The sequence below is a fragment of the Typopeltis vanoorti genome, chromosome 7 (assembly GCF_054136105.1).
Source record: "Typopeltis vanoorti isolate ZY-2024b chromosome 7, IOZ_Tvanoo_1.0, whole genome shotgun sequence".
Classification (NCBI taxonomy): Eukaryota; Metazoa; Arthropoda; class Arachnida; order Uropygi; family Thelyphonidae; genus Typopeltis; species Typopeltis vanoorti.
In genome coordinates this window covers 113,622,408-113,640,888 of record NC_143555.1, presented here as the reverse complement: position 1 = coordinate 113,640,888, position 18,481 = coordinate 113,622,408, and the positions used below count along the sequence as shown (strand labels likewise).

At 34.9% G+C, this 18,481-nt stretch overlaps 1 protein-coding gene across 1 annotated transcript in view; it reads right to left on the bottom strand.

Moving 5' to 3' along the window:
- The window catches only part of LOC150104980 (transcription factor Sp1-like), a 72,958-nt gene that overhangs the window by 23,126 nt on the left and 31,351 nt on the right, over positions 1-18,481 (bottom strand). Inside the window, exon 4 of the mRNA XM_090395096.1 lies at positions 16,236-16,842. Within this exon, the coding sequence (XP_090251222.1) occupies positions 16,236-16,842 (607 nt within the window). The remainder of the gene's footprint in view (positions 1-16,235; positions 16,843-18,481) is intronic.

Here is an 18,481-nt window from a genome sequence, read left to right as displayed (position 1 = left end):
GCCGATTTCTTCAATAATGTTAGATCTTGGATTTTGTACATGATAAACTAACACAGGGTTGAGTTTAAAGTCGCCTTCTGCATTGTCTCCTAACAAAAGCGTAAAACGATCTTTAGATACTTTGTATCCTGGTTGAGATACTTCAATTTTAGCTAGGAAAGTTTTTGTTGGTATATGCTTACAAAGAGACCAATTTCATTGATAATGAATATTTGCTATAATCATCATAATCTCCCTCCTGAATTATGCTTTGTGATTCTTCAGGAAACTTGCCACAGAATCTTTATCAGCACTAGCAGATTCCCTAGTTATTGTTACGTTATGCAGTCCAGCTCAATTTTTAAATAGTCAAACCATCCTAAACCTCGCAGTAAAGCTTTCACATTCCTCTTGAAATTTGGTCTCTTTCAACAAGGTAAAAATATAGAACATTGCCTGAATATTCCCTGTACTAAGAGGTTTTTTTTTATTATAATTCTCAATTCAGAGTGATAGAAGACGCTCCATTTTTGCTGCTTTAAGAAAGCAGTAGCAGCTTTTCGTTGTTCTCTGCTCTTATTTAACATAGCTCAAACTGTAGACTCTATCCCAGGTCTCGCACAATCATTGTATTATTAGCGCTATTTTCATAAACAAGATTTCAAGTACGCAGTCACCCTTTCTTATATCAAGAATGTCACAGATAAATTAGCCAAACTTCTCTACAAGTATAACATAAAAGTGACTTTCCTACCACTTGAAAAGATATCAAAATCTCTTCATCCTCCAAAACCTCCACATTACCCAATGAAAAAAACCAGGAGTTTACAATATTCACTGTTCCTATGGCATCTGCTTCGTAGGCCAGACGGGGAGATTGGGAGAAATCCACATGAGCGAACATCAAAAGGACGTACAAAAAAAGAGAGAACATAAGTCTGGTTTGGCATTTCACACAACTTCTACTGGTCATGATATACTCTGGGACAGAACAAACATGTCCTACTTTGATAAAAACGAGAGTTTCACAAGAAAATTCAAAGAGGCAGCAAATAAGATCAAAATTCCTATGCAATGCAACAAAAATCAAGGTTTGATTTTAAATCAAGTTCGTTTATCAAAAATTTACCCAGTTCAGACCTCGGACAGAGTGAACGTGAACCACTGAACCAGACATCAAATAGCATTGTTTCCAGCTAACAGGTATTAACGGTCGTATAGATCTGTTATTCAGCTTTTTAACGAACTTTTTTGATGTTTTATAATACCAACAAATGAACTTGTTTTTTTCGCAATTTCTTATAGTTTGTGCTTTAAACTGTTAGTTATCTTTACCCCTGAAGATGTTAGTCCGACGACTAACGAAACTTGTCGGGTTTAGTTTTAAAAAACAGTCCTTTTTAATAAAAAATGTGGTCACAAAACCGAAATAATTCGATTGATACGGTAAGCAAGTTTACTACTTATAATTACAATTATATCGCTACTGCTTAATCACATGGCAGCTCTGATACCACTAAGCTCATAATTGCAATACTAAATGACAAATCACATACTTTGTAGATTCTTATCAAAGACAAAAAAAAACATTTCTAATTAAATAAAATTCTCACGTAACATACATAAAAACTAAAAAAATGAACATAATAAGCAAACCATTTGTGAGATTTTTACATAATGTCTCAAACACATCATCCAGATTTCATGTTGGGAAGAATTACTGGAAAGCTTGAAGGGTGCTGCAAAATTACTGACATTGCCAGAGAGTTTGGAATTTCACATAGTGTTATCCAGGCTCTGGGCAGCATTTCAAACCAATGGAATGTGTTCCTGATGTTTGCTAAGAGGTCACCCTCACTCTACAATGGAACATGAAGACAATGGCGTTATATCCATAAAAATTGGACAACACCATATGAACTAATGCACTCTTTACAGATGAGATGTTTTAGTCTTTCCTCCGATAATAGACGACATTTAATTTGGCAGAGCTAGGGTGATGGTGTGGGGAGGCTGTTGTTGTCTTATCCTTTGAGGAGTCTTAGATATTTCCATGTGCTCTTTGAACTGCTTTGGCTATGTTGATGATTTTGGTCATATAGAGTTGTTCAGGATTAGGGTCTTTTGCTTGCAATCTTGCTGTAATTGCTAGACAATTAAAAATGTGAGTTGGTGTCAGTTCAGTATGGGGCAGTAGTTGCAGTTTCTGTATGTTCTCGTACCATTCGTTTCGATCTTCATTCCTCTAAGATGGCCTGTTCAGAGTTTTGCTATCGTGGTGGAGGTCTTTCTGTCAACATTAATTTTGGTGTTGTATCCCTGATTTTAGTGGAATTAGGGAGGTATTATACTTTATAGACACACCGAGCTACAAGTGAAAAAAGGAACAATACTGCAACAAAGTTCTTCAATGGCATGTTTGATTGTTCCATGGTGCTGTAGGCGAAGAATTCATTTGTATGGATAACAATGCCACACCACATCGTACACAAGCAGGGGAGATACTGCTGGAGATGAGAATATTGATCAAATCTAGTGACCAGCACACTCCCCAGATCTCAACCCCATAGAACACATTTGGGAGTCAACGGGAAGATGCCTGCTCAAAATCCTCCTCCAGAAAACAAACAAGGCCTTATCCTTACTCTGAAGGAGGAGTGGGCCGGTATGCCTCAAGAACTCCTGAATCACTTGGTGCTAAGCATAGTTTTCTGTAAGCACTGTACATTAATTCCTTAACTACATTCTTAGGAAATTTATAAATTTTGCCACAAATGTATTGCAATTTAATTTGTATGAAATTTATAACACATTTTTTGTGCAATATTTATTAGTATGCTTGCAAATTTATGTCCACATTTTTTCATATACAGGTAAAAATGTAGTTCATCCTTGGCTTTTGGACACCAGTTTATACATTATGTCCTTAACAAACATGAAGATATGGTGATAAATATACTTATTTCTAGTGTCTTCTTTCCCTGTGAATCTGTGTAGATTAATACATGCCCTGAACAGAAATCCAGCAAAAACTTACCATTATTATTAGCTATAGTCTTCATTTATTACTCTGTTTAGATCTCCAGCAATAATCTGATTTTTTTTTTTTTTTGTTTATATCAGTTGCCTTATTTCCCATTTCTTACCTAGTTCCAGTGAAGGAATTTTTTTCAGTAGTACATTCTCTGGCACTAAAAGCACAAACAGGTTTCACTGTTGAATTCTCCATTTGAAAACTGCTATCATCACTATTTGAAATTGCCTGCCATTCAAGAAATTTATTTTTGTGGTTACTGTTACATGCTACAACTATTCCTTTATTTTCATCATTATAGCATGAATATAACATCATACAGTTACTTAGCAGAATCAAATCAGCTGTTTGTTATCTCAGTAACAACATTTATGTTAATATAGTACTCTAATTCTTCTGCTAGTTCTTTTCTGTTGATACTTCTTATGTCAGTGTTCTAGTAACTGACTTTTTGCTTCTCACTTTGGTTATCTGATGAAAACAGCCAGAGCACTGTTTAACTCCAGCCAGCATGACAATTCATCATGTTGTACTATAATCTTCTTTTGTTTTATGCCAATACAAAAACAATATAGTTGGATAATCTTAAATTACCACATCCTTATTCATTCAATTATCCAGGTGGGTACCTGCTGATGGAAGGTACTACAAGACAAGATGGACATTTTCATGTTAGTAGGTGTATACTTGGATACACCACTCTCGTAGTTTAATGGCTCAATGGAAATTACTGCACCAAAGAATACCCAAAAATACACATCACAACAGCAAGCTTCTTCACTGCATACAGTACAGTTTGAAATTATTCTACTGAATTTTTGATTGTTAGCATTTCCATTGTTTTCACAAAACCCACCATAAAAATCTATGATGAAGTTCTATTCACAGCTATCTAGCAGTGTAGTTTAAAAATAAAAAAATAAATAAAAATCCAATGTGTCAGAAAGTTATGTTTTATTCGATGTTAAACCATTTAACTTGCATACTCCAGACATTTTTTCCACTATAAATAAGATATAGTCTTATTTTAAAATTGTTTATAATTTTTTTCTATGGAAGAGTGAAAAGACTACATATGGATTATTATGACTCAGATCTGATCACTATGGTTTGAAGGGATGTTGAGTTTGATGGGATAGAAGACAAAGGTGATATGAATGAGACATTTAATCTGTTGGGAGATAGTTACAGAGTTGATGATAGGGACATTTTTTATATGGCAGAACATGGGGAAGGAGAAAGGACAAGAGGCTGTAAAAATAATCATAATTTAAAATTCTGAATATTTTTACGTATTGTTTATGTTAGTATGTTTATTAGTTTTAGTTTCATAACACGCATTGTTGGCACTTGCGATGTGCCTGTTATGGAAATTGTTTTGTCAAAGTGATATGTAAAGCATTTAAAAAAATCTATGTACTTACTGGATTTGATATTTGTATTACTTACAGGAATTTTATTGTAGTTTAAAATTATCAAAAGTTGTGTTTTATGGAGACATTCTCTTGTTGCTAAGGGAGACAATGTGCCAGCCATTATACCTAGTTTCTCGCTTGCCACTTTCATGGAGTGCTCATGCTCGCCGAGAAGTTTAATGTGTGATTGACAGCTGACAAGAACAGCGTTCGGTATCAGAGTAACGGGAGTAAACAAGAAGAGTGTTCGGAAAGAAATTAGAACACAGGCCGGCAGACATTTAGATTCGGAGGAAACAGAGTTTGTTTTATGTGACAGTCGGAAGAAAATTAATAGTATATTCCGAAAAAGGAATCGTGGAACTATGAAGTTTTAATGTGGAATAAGTATTGATAAATAAAAGGGAAATATTGCTATAGATCATTTTAAAAGGAATATTTGAGGAAACGCTAATTGGAAGATTTATAGTAGATTCCAAAAAGGGAATCGTAGAACTGTAAGTTTTTTTTAAAAGTGGAAGAGTTAAGAATGTCAATAAGCATTAGTGAATAAAAGAAATTGCTATTTACATTCTAAAGGAATGTTAGAGAGAACTCTGATTAGGAAGATTAAGGATGCCAGATCTAATTATTATTTCTACTGCAGAGAAGACAGAATTGAGTCAGGAAGATTTAATGAGTGATGAAAAAGGATCCTGTGAAAATGAAGAATAGTCATATATCTTCGAAAAAGGGCCTTGACAGAGAAAGAAACTAGCTATGAACATTTTGTCATTGTGCAAACAAAGTGTTTAGTCTAGTCTTAACTAGAAGTTTATTTTATAAAAAGGCCTTGGATCCAATTAATTCTGTAGTTAGTTATAGTTATGTAAAGTTGTTTGAAGTGTATATATATATTGTTTTTGTTTTATTAAATGTATTTTGGTCTGAGTCAGTGATTTATTTGGATTCTGAAAGAAAGAAATAAGGTCACTGCACCAATCGGAGTGAACCCTGGTGCAATATAATATATAGGTACACTCAGAATTAAAAAAAAATAATTGTTGAACAGAGTTCATCTCTATAGACAGGATAATAAATTCTTGTTTAATTCATTGTTTAAAATCCTAATTTAAACAATGGTGCAGCCAGTAGGATTAATATTATGATAATATCCTCTATATAAACATATCTCTTCTATTAACAAGACCATCCCAAGAAGTTGCAAATGGAAGTGATAAGAGGGTAAGAGTTTGTTTGTTTGTTTTTTGCCATGGAGGGTGGTTTTAGACCATGGAATGCATTGCCTGACAAGGGTGGTGAGAGCATTAATGGTAAATGAGTGAGTGGTATAATAGATTGTGTTGTCTCAGATGGTCCTCCCATGATGAGTCTTGTGACTTCATGGAGATTCTGAATAATAATTTTTCCAATAAAATGTTCTAAATGAACCTGGATATCTAATGTATATATTTTGGACCTAAAAGAGAGTTGAAGATTTTTTCTTGAGATAGTCAAGACAGATGGAATTATTCTGGTATCAAGGCTAAAACTCAAGTCAAAAATGTGATAGGATAGAAGTTATATTCTTGCCACTACATGATAAGCCTGTTAGTAGCATCAATATATTCAGGAACGTACTGGAGCCAGTTTGCAATGGTTTGAAAGAAAACTAGTAGTTCTAATTTTTGCTTTTCAGATCAGCTAGTGAATAGTCAGGCATGCCCAGAAATTAGGAGTGGTATGTCATGGAAAGAGTGACACCACTAAGGTAAAAATTTATTATTACATGGGCATCTCAGTCGAGTCCAAGGCCATATCAACTCTATTCACACAACATAAATCTTCCTTTTTCTATAAAAAGTAAGCTATTTTCCCTATGTGTGGAGCTAACAGATCTGAATGATATTTTGCTAAGTTGGAGGTTGAGGAATCTCTCACATCCACGCCAGAGGAAGCAATGGAACTTCTGGTTTAGTTCCAAGAATTTGTGAAGCACCAAAAGGTGTTCCACAAATTCTTGGGATGGATGAAAGGATGTTTTGATATTAGATTTTGTCAATACTTCAGACAAATTGCAAACTGTAATCAAGAATGTCATTGGCAAGATTGCAGCAATGTTACATAACTGCAAGGTTAAAGTGGCTTCTATTCCAACATACAAAACCTGCTATCTGCCTATACAGAAACCAGGAGCATATAAAATTTGTGATATATGTAACTCAGGCAGGAAAATATGGAGGAATTCGCATGTCAGAACATACAAAAGGTGTGGAAAAGAAAAAGGAAGCAAAGATTGGGATTAGCCTTTCACGCAACAAACATAGGCCATTAAGTAATTTGTCAATAAAATAATATAAGTCCTGCACCCCTGAATAACGCAAGTCTGATGACTTACAAAATTTGTCAGGTTTTACTGTGTGTGTTCTAAGTTTATGCTATACTCCCTGAAGATGTCTCTGATAGAATATTGGAAGAATTACATCTGTTTTCATCCTTTCCCAGTACTGTTTCATTCCATTAAGCCTCCAACATAAATATCAAGTTTATTACTGCTTAGCATACATCTTGCCTTATACCAAATTTAAACATCTAACCCTCTTCAATTCTAACTGCCAACTTTCCTTGTTCAAGAGACCCAACAGGGAACTTTTTCAAATGACTTCTGTACTTGATTAAACATCCTGGTGTCTTACACCAGGTGACAAACCATCTAGTGCTACCTAAAGGCATTCACAAATCCATGAAAACAGATTTGAACCAATGACCTATTGGTTCAAATCTGTTGGTTGGGAAGTAGGCATATGCTATTCACTCAGCCAACCAGGCTGAAGTTCAATTTCTCTTAGCATATTCTCAAATATGCTTGCATAAATGTTTTGTGGAACAACAAACAAGAAGAATGACATATCTCACATTGTTTTATTACTTTTTAATGAGCGGTATGGTGCCAATTCTAGGACATGCAAATTAGCCACTATCATGTTTTTAAGCATCTCACAATGAATATCATCTACTCCATATTTCAAATTTCTGATGGCATGCCTACTACTACTGAACTGCACTACAGATATCCCTTGCTTAACGCGGCGAAATTAATTGTGGCAATCCCTTGATATACGTGCAAGAGTTTTGATTAAGGTGCTTTTAACACTGCAGAGCTCGCAGTTGATCTGAGAGATACATGCAAAATGTTTAATATAAATATTCTCACACAATTCAATGTATAGCTTGGAGGTCATGAGTAACTGTGCATTCAATGTTACGAGTGAGTTCATATGTTATTCCGCACTGTTTTTTGCTGTCAGTTTGGTTTAATATGTTATGTAAAGGTTTGTGATATTTGATATTAAATTATATCTGAGCAATACCGCAGCCTCTGATGTCAGTATAGTATGGTTTAACAGTGTGTTTCTTTATATTCTTTTTTTCAATAATTTCTAGATTGTAACTGAAAATAAATAAACCATCATGTATTACTGAAATAGAGAGCCAAAGGCCTATTTATCATACCCTCATGTTCTCTTGGAGACATGCTTTTTACATTATGGAAAATACTAAGGAAAGTGACCTGGAGCTTACCCCACCTTTACTACGAGTTGCCTATAAGGTTGCTTATGCTTGCATCCACCGAAACTTTTAGTTTCTATATATTCGGCTATGAAATAATGTTGGACTCAATATTCACTTAATTTGCACCATTATGTATTATATTTGCAGTGTTTTTTCTTTATGTTTTATTGCTTGTTTGCCGAGGTCTGGAGAGTGCTTGTTATCGTAGAATTTATGCTGATAAAAAAAAACTAAAAAACTGTTCAAACGACTCTAGATAAAAAAAATTTGCAGTAAATAATGCAGGTACAAGTATTTATTAAAAATTTACTTTGCATTCATTTTTTATCTTTCCTAAAAGAGTACCATATAAAACGAATTATTAATACAGTAATCAATCATGGACAAATTGTAATTTTTACCATTATTAGATTTGATTAACACGATTTTGATATACGCAGTAACATCGTGGGATTAATTAACCGTGTTAATCATCTATGCCACAGTGGGTTTCATATTAACAGACAACTGGATGGAGAGAGCAGAGATAAGCAGTTCAGCCAAGTCAACATTTAATTGCCTCCAAAACATTTTACTGTCTTCAGTATATTTACTTTCTATATTCTTTCCAAAATCTATGACTTAACTACTTTTATACATAATCTGCTCTCCTACACCCCCCCCCCTTTTATGTTTTCTAAAAGCATAAAAGAACATGTTAACTTACTTGCTAAGAGATTATTGCATATCTGCATATTACAGACCTGGTTCTGGAAATGTTTTTATTCACCATGTTCTATCTTTGCACAAACCTTCATCACATTCCCAGGCTATAAGTCAGTCAATTATTTCTAATTTTTTCACATAGTCTCTAAAGGTATAATATTTAAGTCTAGCATTCACGTGAACCTGAGAGTCATTAAGCTCTGGTTCTTTTCGAAACTTTGAGTACACATTTTACTTTTCAATGGAATACTCATTTTTAACCTAATCAATAGAAGGCAACAATTCCTTCTTATTTCAAATCTTTTGTATATTTTTACCATGAAGGAATTTGCAGCCATTATGAATCATAAAAGACAAAAATATGCATAATCATGATTTATGTATAATTTGATACAATCATGTCAGTAATAAGTAGTCTTGAACAGAAATCTAGCAAGTACTTGCCATCCTTACTAACCCTTCTTTTTATTCTAAATTTTCCCAAACATATCTACATGTTCAGAATTCAATTCCTACTTTGTTGTTCAGGTTTCAAGCAGAAGTAACTTTTCTTTCATATCAACTGCCTTTTCTAATGCCAAAAAATTGGAGTGAGATTTATCCCTATTTCCTTCCTACTAAAACATTAAGATCAAAAGCACAAATAAGTCTCATCCAATTTTAATTTTTGGTGTTGAATACTTTAGCTAAATTCTTCAGTTCCTGATTTCTATGGCTGCATAATCATCTTATATTCATTATTTACAAGGAGTACACTTGTTTAGTGATCATAGTCTTAGTAAACACCAATTATGTTAAAGAACCGTTACAAAGCTTTATTATCCAGTCTCACAAGCAGGTGGTAAGGTTTCCCCCTGCCAAAAAACTCTTTTTTTTTTTTTTAATCATGCAAAACAGGAACAGAGCAGAATAACATACAATTTACAGATCCCAAATAATCACAAATTATGTCAACATGGTACTTCTCTATTTTCTTTTATGCTGCGATTCTTTTCCACTGATGCTTCTTTTGGTGATGTTGCTTATCGTAAGTTCTGCTGAGGATGTTCCAGCAAATGACTTTTCACTGTTCAACCTGGTTCCTTGATGATGTCCCAGCCAGAATAATGTTAAACAACATAATCAGTCAATATGGAACTGAAATTGGCAAGTCAAGCATCATATTGCTAGCATATCCTTATTCACCAAGTACCAGATGAATACCTAACTAGTAACAGGAAGCACATTGGATGACTGTTCTGACCCACTGTCCAATCTTCACCATGGGAGGTGAAGATTGGCTTGTAGGTCCTAAGCCTCCCACAATGAAGCACGAGACTCCTTGGTGGTGCAGATAATAATTCCTTTTTAAAGAATGTAAAGATTCCTTCCAATTATCTGGCTTCACCCTGCATTGAAAACCAAATATGGATGATTTCGCATTTGAATTTTAAGATGTTTCGCTAACAATTGTAAAGATGATAAAATTCAAATTAAAAATTCACAGAATTGCTTATACAAGTTAGCAATTCATCAAAAGTGCATTAAAATGTACTAGCACCTACAGGAAAAGATGCATAACATGACACATTTCATGTTATGCATCTCCTTCAACCCTACTTTACTTTGGGAAATCAATGCACAGATGGTTCCATCCTTGGCCAATGAGAGTTCATGGATGATTCTGAAGGCAGAGGCAAGAGTATCAGACAAATGTTGCCATCTTGTGATCCTAAATTTTAACTCATACTGTTGTCTGAAATAGACTTTTACAGTCAACTTTGAGCTGTGAGATAAAAAAAAATTAGTTTCCTAGAGGGAACCTTGCCTACAAAGAGTAACTCAGGAAGAGGCTGAAAACAAAAAGTATAGAAAAAGTTCCTCTATTCAGTGACTAGATACTCTCTGTTTCTACATATTTAAGTCCACTTCATCATCATAATTCAGTGTGGCTTCACAATTTAGAAGTGACCTAAACTTTGAGTCTGACTCCCACCCCCCAAGATCTCTCATCTCTAACTCCTTCAAAATTACTCCATTAATTGTTTACTCTTCAACCTATCTTTCCTCAATGAATTGAAAGACTTCACACATCTTGCAACAGTGAACTGACAGCTCCACTCACTTGCCCATTCAGTCTATTCAGATCCTTCTGTAAGGCCACAACATCTGCTTTATGTCCTCATAATTCACAACTTTGCATGTCTCCAATTACATCTGTCCCAATATCAGGGTAACAAAATAGACTCTTGCAACATACCACTAGAGACCTTCCTCTTTTGGGGGTATGGCATCCAATACACCACTTGCTGATACTTAACAGTCAATCACCTAACCAACCCCATTTGTTCCAATTTAGTCACCAGCTTATTCTATGGCAATCTATCAAACCCTTAAAAAAAAAAAAAAAAAAAAAATCACACACATACACACACTGCTCAAAACAAGTAGGTGATATTTTGGTGTTCTTGTAAATTATAAAGTCATAAAAATAATCTACAAATGTAGCACATTTATTTTAAAATATTCATAATATACAACAGTGTAGAACACACAACTGCGTACAAAATCATGTTAAGACTTATCGAAACGCGTCTTAGCAGTATTAGCATGTGGGGGATATAAAAGCATGGCTTGTTGGGATCACTTACACAGTGCATACTTATCACTTCAATTGTAAACTTGTGTCACCTACCACCCATTATTTTGTTAAAAATAGCAGAGCAACATGATATCCTGGAATCCATTGGTCGATTAGAAGCTGCACAAACGCAGCAAGTTGTCAATGAAGTATATCGTGTATCTCAAAGCGTAATTTTGTGACTTTGGAATCGCTTTCTGGAGACGGGAAATGTTTGCCGAAACAAGGTCACCAATCATCAACAACTCCAAGAGACGATCAGTATGTTTACTTGCCAGAAGAAATCGAACATTTAACACAACTTCAAAGCGAACTTGCTGCAACAACAGGGAGGCTGGTATCATCACAGACAGTACGAAATCATCTTCATGCCATAGATTTATATGCTTGAAGACTAATAGTTTGTTACTCACTATTAGTCTTACTGCAAATCAGAAAAGAGACTGAAGAATTTGGGCACAGGAACACCACCAATGGACAAATGAGGATTGGGTTCATAGGCTTGTGTACTTTTTAGTGACAAGTCCAGGTTCAGTCTACAACCAGATAACCGACGTATCTTGATATGGCATGAAAGTGGAACAAGTTTGCTTGTGAAAGACCCCCAACATCAAGGGGGAGGAGTTTGATGGTATGGGCTGGAATAAGTATAGGTGGCCATACTGATCTCTATTTTATCAGAAATGGTTCCTTAACAGCCCAAAGGCATTGCGATGAGATTTTGGAACCTATAGTTCGTCCATATGCTGCTGCTGCAATTGGCCAAGAATTCATTTTTATGGATGACAATGCTAGTCCACACTGTGCAAATTTGGTACAAGAGTGATTTGAGGAAGAAGGTATTGAATGAATGACCTGGCCTGTCTGTTCACCGGATTGTAATTCAATCGAACGTGCCTGGGATGCTTTAGGTAGAAACACTTCTGCTTGACTGGTGCCACCACAATCGCTTCAAGAGCTTGAAATTGCTCTCACAGAAGAGTGGAGAAATATCCCACAAGAAGTGTTTGATCATCTTATCCAGTCCATACAATCACGATGTACGGCTGTTTTGAGTATTCTTGTTAAAATTATTTCATGGTAAAATGTATAATTTGTAATAAATATCAATTACACCCTATCCATAAGAAAGAAATATTTATTCACGTATAAAGTACCCAAATAGTTATAATTATTTGCAGAAATTTATAATTATCTGACAGAAACTAAAATATCCCCTAATTGTTTCGAGCAGTGCATGCGTATACATACATACATATGCATCTCCCTTGTTCAATGAATGTCACCTTGCTGCACTACATAACAAACTGACAAAACAAGATCTCTCTTTAACAGCCCCATACCATCCTCACAGGTACCCTAATATCAAAAGCAGATGAGGTAGTTCAAATAATGAGCATATTCTGCTTGATCTCAATCTTTTGAATCTCCCTTTTCATACTTTGATATCATCCTTTTCTTCAAATTCATTCTTCAATGAATTTGAAGAAAAGGATGATATCAACCTTAGCATCAACAATTTTGATGATATCAATAATTTGGCACACTTGAAAGTAAACTTGATGTTCTCTCTCTTGCTATAAGCATATTTTATTTGGGTGGTTTGCACTTAATTTTTATATCTCATGCACTTTACATCACCTGTTTCATCTCATTTATGTCATATTAAACACAGATGACAGCTAGCCAAGATAGGCAGTCAGAGCATAACCATGTTTCTGACATTTAAGGCAGCACCAAGCATTTGTGATAAAGATCCTAACAGGGCAATTAAGTTATGCTGTTTTTGCTGATGTTAGGGATTTCATAATGTCAAGGTTGATATTCCTAGTTGGTACCAGGATACCATTCCTATGGTATGAGAATTCATATGGCCAACATTCTCAGAAGTAGAGTGAAGATTGTTTTAACTTGGAGTAAATCTCCTCTGGAATATCATGGAGGCCTCACTGCAAGGGCAGTCTCCTTGAAAAGTTGAGTTTAGTGTGTGTGTGAGAAGGATAATGTAATTGCTATTTTTCCCAATTGCTGTTGCATGAGGAAGTTGCTCCATGTGTGGAGAGATGTTTCAATGTGAACATCTTCTAGTTAAAAAAAAATAAATAAATAAAGGAAATCCTGTCAACCTTTCTGAATAAAGAGTGACATTTTTCAGACTAGATGTTTGCCTGCTGAATATAAATAATAAAAGATGGTATATTAATAAGCATCTCTGATGTTTATTTTTTCTTGTTGAGGTTGCTATGGTTTTTGTATTTTGTGATGCTTGTTGAGGGCTCTAATAAACATGAGGATGATTAAATCTCATATGATGGGAGATTTCAGCACCAGATCTCTCCATCTACTGTAGAGCCATACATACATACGGATGCCCACTAGTCAGCAAGAAATGACTGAGCTTGGAAATAGAATGCCACGATACTCTAGATCAGGAGTCTCAAACTGAATTGGACTGAGTGCCATTTGCTATAAAAATTTGACTTAAAAAACCTGCAATAATTAGAATCTAAGGGAAGTGAAAAAATGAGTATAAATAAATTGGAAAATTAATAACAAAAATTTTGTTTATTTTAAGTCATTACAAGACATAAAATAATAATATAAAGAATATTTTTATTATATTAATATTTATAATAGATAGCATTTAATCCAAATTAAACCAAAATTAAATTTTATTTGAATAAATCAAATATTTATACATTCTAAAAAAAGTATAAACTCTCATTAATAACCATCACAAAAATTTACAGAGCCTCCTGTCAGTTTGAAATTTTTTGTGTTTATGTTGAAATAAAATACTTCTATATTTATTTTATTTTATTTTTTTTGTGGGGGGGGGGGGTATATTTTGAGGAATTTTCTTAAATGTTACAGAAAATATTTTGGGGAAAAATAATATTTTCAGGTTTATATATATATATATATATATATATATATATACTTCCATAATATATGCATAAATATAGTTTACGATTGATTAGGATTGGATCTAACATTGAAATGAATTTTTATTGCTGCAATTACATTATAGCAAGTCGTTGCATCTATATTGTAACTATAAATATCGTATGAAAACGAATAAATTGATACCGTATTTACTCGAATATAACTCTCACTTTTTTCCCCAAAAATTAAAGCTAAAAAATCATGGTGCGAGATATATGGGGATTTTTAGAAACTAAAGTTTTCAGAAAAAAAACTGAAAATGTGGATGACTTACCAAGAATCTCCTCTTCATTATAGCTACTTCCAGCCTCGAGTGCGGTTTCCTTGTGTGCATTGTGATCTTCTTTCCAAGTAAAAATTACAAGTAATTTACAAGATTTCAGATACGTAATGAACACCCTTCACGAATGTCTGAGAAGTGAAAGCAGAACGTGAAATAGACATCAATGGTAGGCCAATAGAGATAGAACAGCTATGAAGATGTGGATATGATTGGGGCAGTATTAACAAAAGATCTCATTACCAAAACACAAAGTAAAGCTGACATTTTTGAGCTGAAATGCTAATTCTCTTCCACCAAATTCCACATTATCTGAAACTGTCAAAACAACATTTACTCTATATGTTTTAGTTTTAATACGTTTACGAATTTTATTGCAGCTTTGTGTTTGAGTTAGTGGGGCACTCACACACACATCTAACTAAAAATAATAGATTTTAGTTAGATACTGTGTTTGCCGGTCAAACATATGGTTTTGCTCAAGTCTAAACAGCATGGTTAATGTGTGTGGGGGGGGGGGAGCACATGTGACTCATTAGTTAGTGCCGTTTTTATACCAGTTGTTTCTAATCACACTAAAGAAATATATTACACAGACAGCAAATGTCTCTGTACTTTATTCAGTGGTACAATAAAACTACTCGTTTTTCTTGCATCTGCAGCATATTGGCAGTTGGGGAAGGCGTGTTGTTTATTACCGCGTGGAGCCAGTTATCGTCCTGACGTGACAGTGGTTAAACTTTATTTTTGTGTGCGATGTACAGTACATGCAAAACTTTTTAATTTCTTTTTTTTTTTTTCACAAAGTAAAATCAGGGTACAGGGGTGCGAGTCATATGAGAGGGAGAGTTATATTCGAGTAAATACGGTATTTGTTTTATTATAAAAAGTCCTTTTTTCAAAATCTTTCCTTGAGGCTTCGGGAGCCGCACGAAATTGCTTTGGAGGCCACATGCAGCCCACCAGTTTGACACCCCTGCTCTAGATAATACTGGCACTATAATAACAAGCCTTGGCTCTGTGTCTGGACCATGGAGATGTACCAAAACACAGCAAGTCCACAGACTGATTAATCCAGGCCATCCATCTTTCCAAAGCAGTGGAAAACTTTCAGAAACCTCCTCCTTTTTAGATATCAATAGAACAAGGTTAACACAGCAGCAGGATGTTGGATCCCAGTGATGGTGGTGGTCTGGAAAATTCAATGGTAAAAGACTCTGAAGTTGAGTGAAGAATAAACTAGAAGGAAAGAATAAAAAAAATGATGAAAAGAAACCAGTACCATGATTGGAAGGTCCTCCTCATGTGGAACACGTTTGTCATCACAAGGGAGGGGGAGAAGAATCCAAAAGGGAAATCATATGAACATGCATGATCTGTAAATTTTGAGTTCATTCTTTGGAATTATATGTAATTAAAAACAACTAAGCAAAGCAATGGCTAATATTTTGCAACGAATCATTTCTGCTATATTTACTTTCTACAGTAATACTGTCAGGCTGTTGGTTTTTATAACCATGCTCAGAAAACATTTATTAACAGCAAAATGTAAGCTTTCTTTACCAATAAAAGATTTTTCTACTGACAGTCAGCATATATCTGAATTAGGTCTTATACAGTGTCTTAAGCATACTAAAGAAAAGATCCTAATTAGCAGCTACTGACTACTTTTGATACAGTAAATACTTTTAAAGATCAACTTACCTACAATTTGGGCACCACCTATGGTTTGAACTGTCTGAATGGGACTTAGTTGAGGCATCTGCTGTGCCTGATTCTGGGGAACAGCATTAGCTGCAATAACATTTGTTGCTAAACTAAGACCTTGGAGAGTTGTTGCTCCAGCCAACAGCTGCTGTGCTTGAGCCCCACCCTGAACCTGGACTCCTTGGATGCCAGCAACTGTTGGCAAACCCTGCACTTGTATAACATTGGGTGGTCTTAAGCCTGCTAAACCAGACACACTGATTGCTGATGTTGGCCACCATGTGGCTGTATTTCCTTGAGTGATAATTTGTCCAACTTGACCTTGAACAACTTGGCCAGTTGGTAACTGAAGGTTAGTGACGCTAACAGCATGCCCAACATTGGGATTGCCAGCAGCAGCTGCACTGGCATTGTGTGGTGATGAGGTAGCACTACCTTCTGAAGAGGAAACAGGAGCAGTGGCCATAACAGGTGTAACAGCAGTTGTAGTCCAAGTTGTACTAGTTGCAGCAGTGGGTGCATGAGAGACATTTTGTGCAACTTGCACAGGAGTAGCCACTTGTACTTGTTGAACTTGACCTTGTCCATTTATCTGACCAGCAAGCTAAATATTGGAGAAAAAATGCATTTAAATGAATGCAAAGTTAAGATGTTCATTATGAAAATTAGACTTCCAGAGATATACACCAAACACCAAGACATTATAAATACAAACTATTAAAATTGTAAACCAGTAATAAGATGTATGATTTTCATCAATACTTTAAAATTTAATGAGTGAGATAGCCTCAGATTTAAGCTATATTATATGAGCACATTATAGGTATTTGAAAGTAGTTCTCCCGCTACCTTGATGTGGTAAGGAGACTTGTTCACACCAATGACCTCAAGAGATTATGTCAGAGGTACTGATTTTACCTAAGGCTAGCTACCTTATCAAGTAAAAATTCTCTATAACTTAAAACACAAATAGAAAATTCAGACAGAAACAATGGATTATAACCAGAAAAGGATAAAGGCAAAAGATTAGGAATCTCTGACATTTTAAAAGTAGCCACATGAAATGTAAGTAGTATAACAAAGGAATTACAATTAGTAAAACAAAAACTAAACATTAATGTAGATGTGATAACAAACAAAACAAAACAAAAATAAATAAATAAATAAAATAAAATTAAGGGGAACAAAAGATATAGATGGTTTTTACCATCAGAGCTTCTAGTGGAGTGACCATATTAGTGGATAATAAATGGAAAAATAGAATATGAAAGTACAATTTCGTAAATGATCAAATCATTATCAACTCTCCTGGAGTCAAAGATTCATCCAGGAAGATGGAGAGGTTTATACAATTAACCATTACATTATATAAGAAGTACACATATTAGATTACAATGTGAAATAACTATACATATATTAAAAATTGTTGTTTAAGAGATACTTGTGCCATGAGAGGTTTCTTTAAATTAACACAAAAACACATGGAATATTACAGGCCCTCACCTATAGAAAAGAGAATACAAGAACAATAAATTTATATCAATAACAGTAAATCTGAAAAATCTGGCTTGGCACAGCACGTAATGGACATAGACCACAACATCCTATGGTCTGAAATGCTTACTTCATCAATATCGATATAAATTTGAATGCTTGTTTAAAGAAATGGTGAGGTCTTAACTTCACCATCTGAACTTAAATCGGCATGACTGCTCCTCTCTATCTAAAATATGGGGAAGTCTTATTCTAATCGCACAATAATTTTTTTTAAAATAGCTAATGAATAATTAATATTACAATATTTCCTCAGTTATACCATTGTGTTGTTTTATGGGATAACATCATGCTGCTCTTACTGTTCCAAATCAATCCATTATTCACATTCTACTTTGTATTAAGTACTGTCACCACTGATGATGGTCTATAATATTCAGGCTGATCTCTCCTGTCTGTAACACATCTATCATACTGCAGCTTAAACTCGTTTGCAACAATCAAGCAATGCATTCCACTCACCCACCACTTCTTCTTCTGCAGCTTCTCCCACTTAAGTGGGGTCACTGTTTGTAATGAGTCTCCTCCACACCTTCCTGTCTTGGGCTGTCACCACATCCAAGTTCTTCATCCTCAATTCCTCTTCTACCAGCTCCCTCCATCTCTTCTTTGGCTGCCCACGCTTCCGCCTTCCTTGCACAACCATCTGCATGACCCTTCTTCCCACATATTCGTCCTCCCTCCTCATC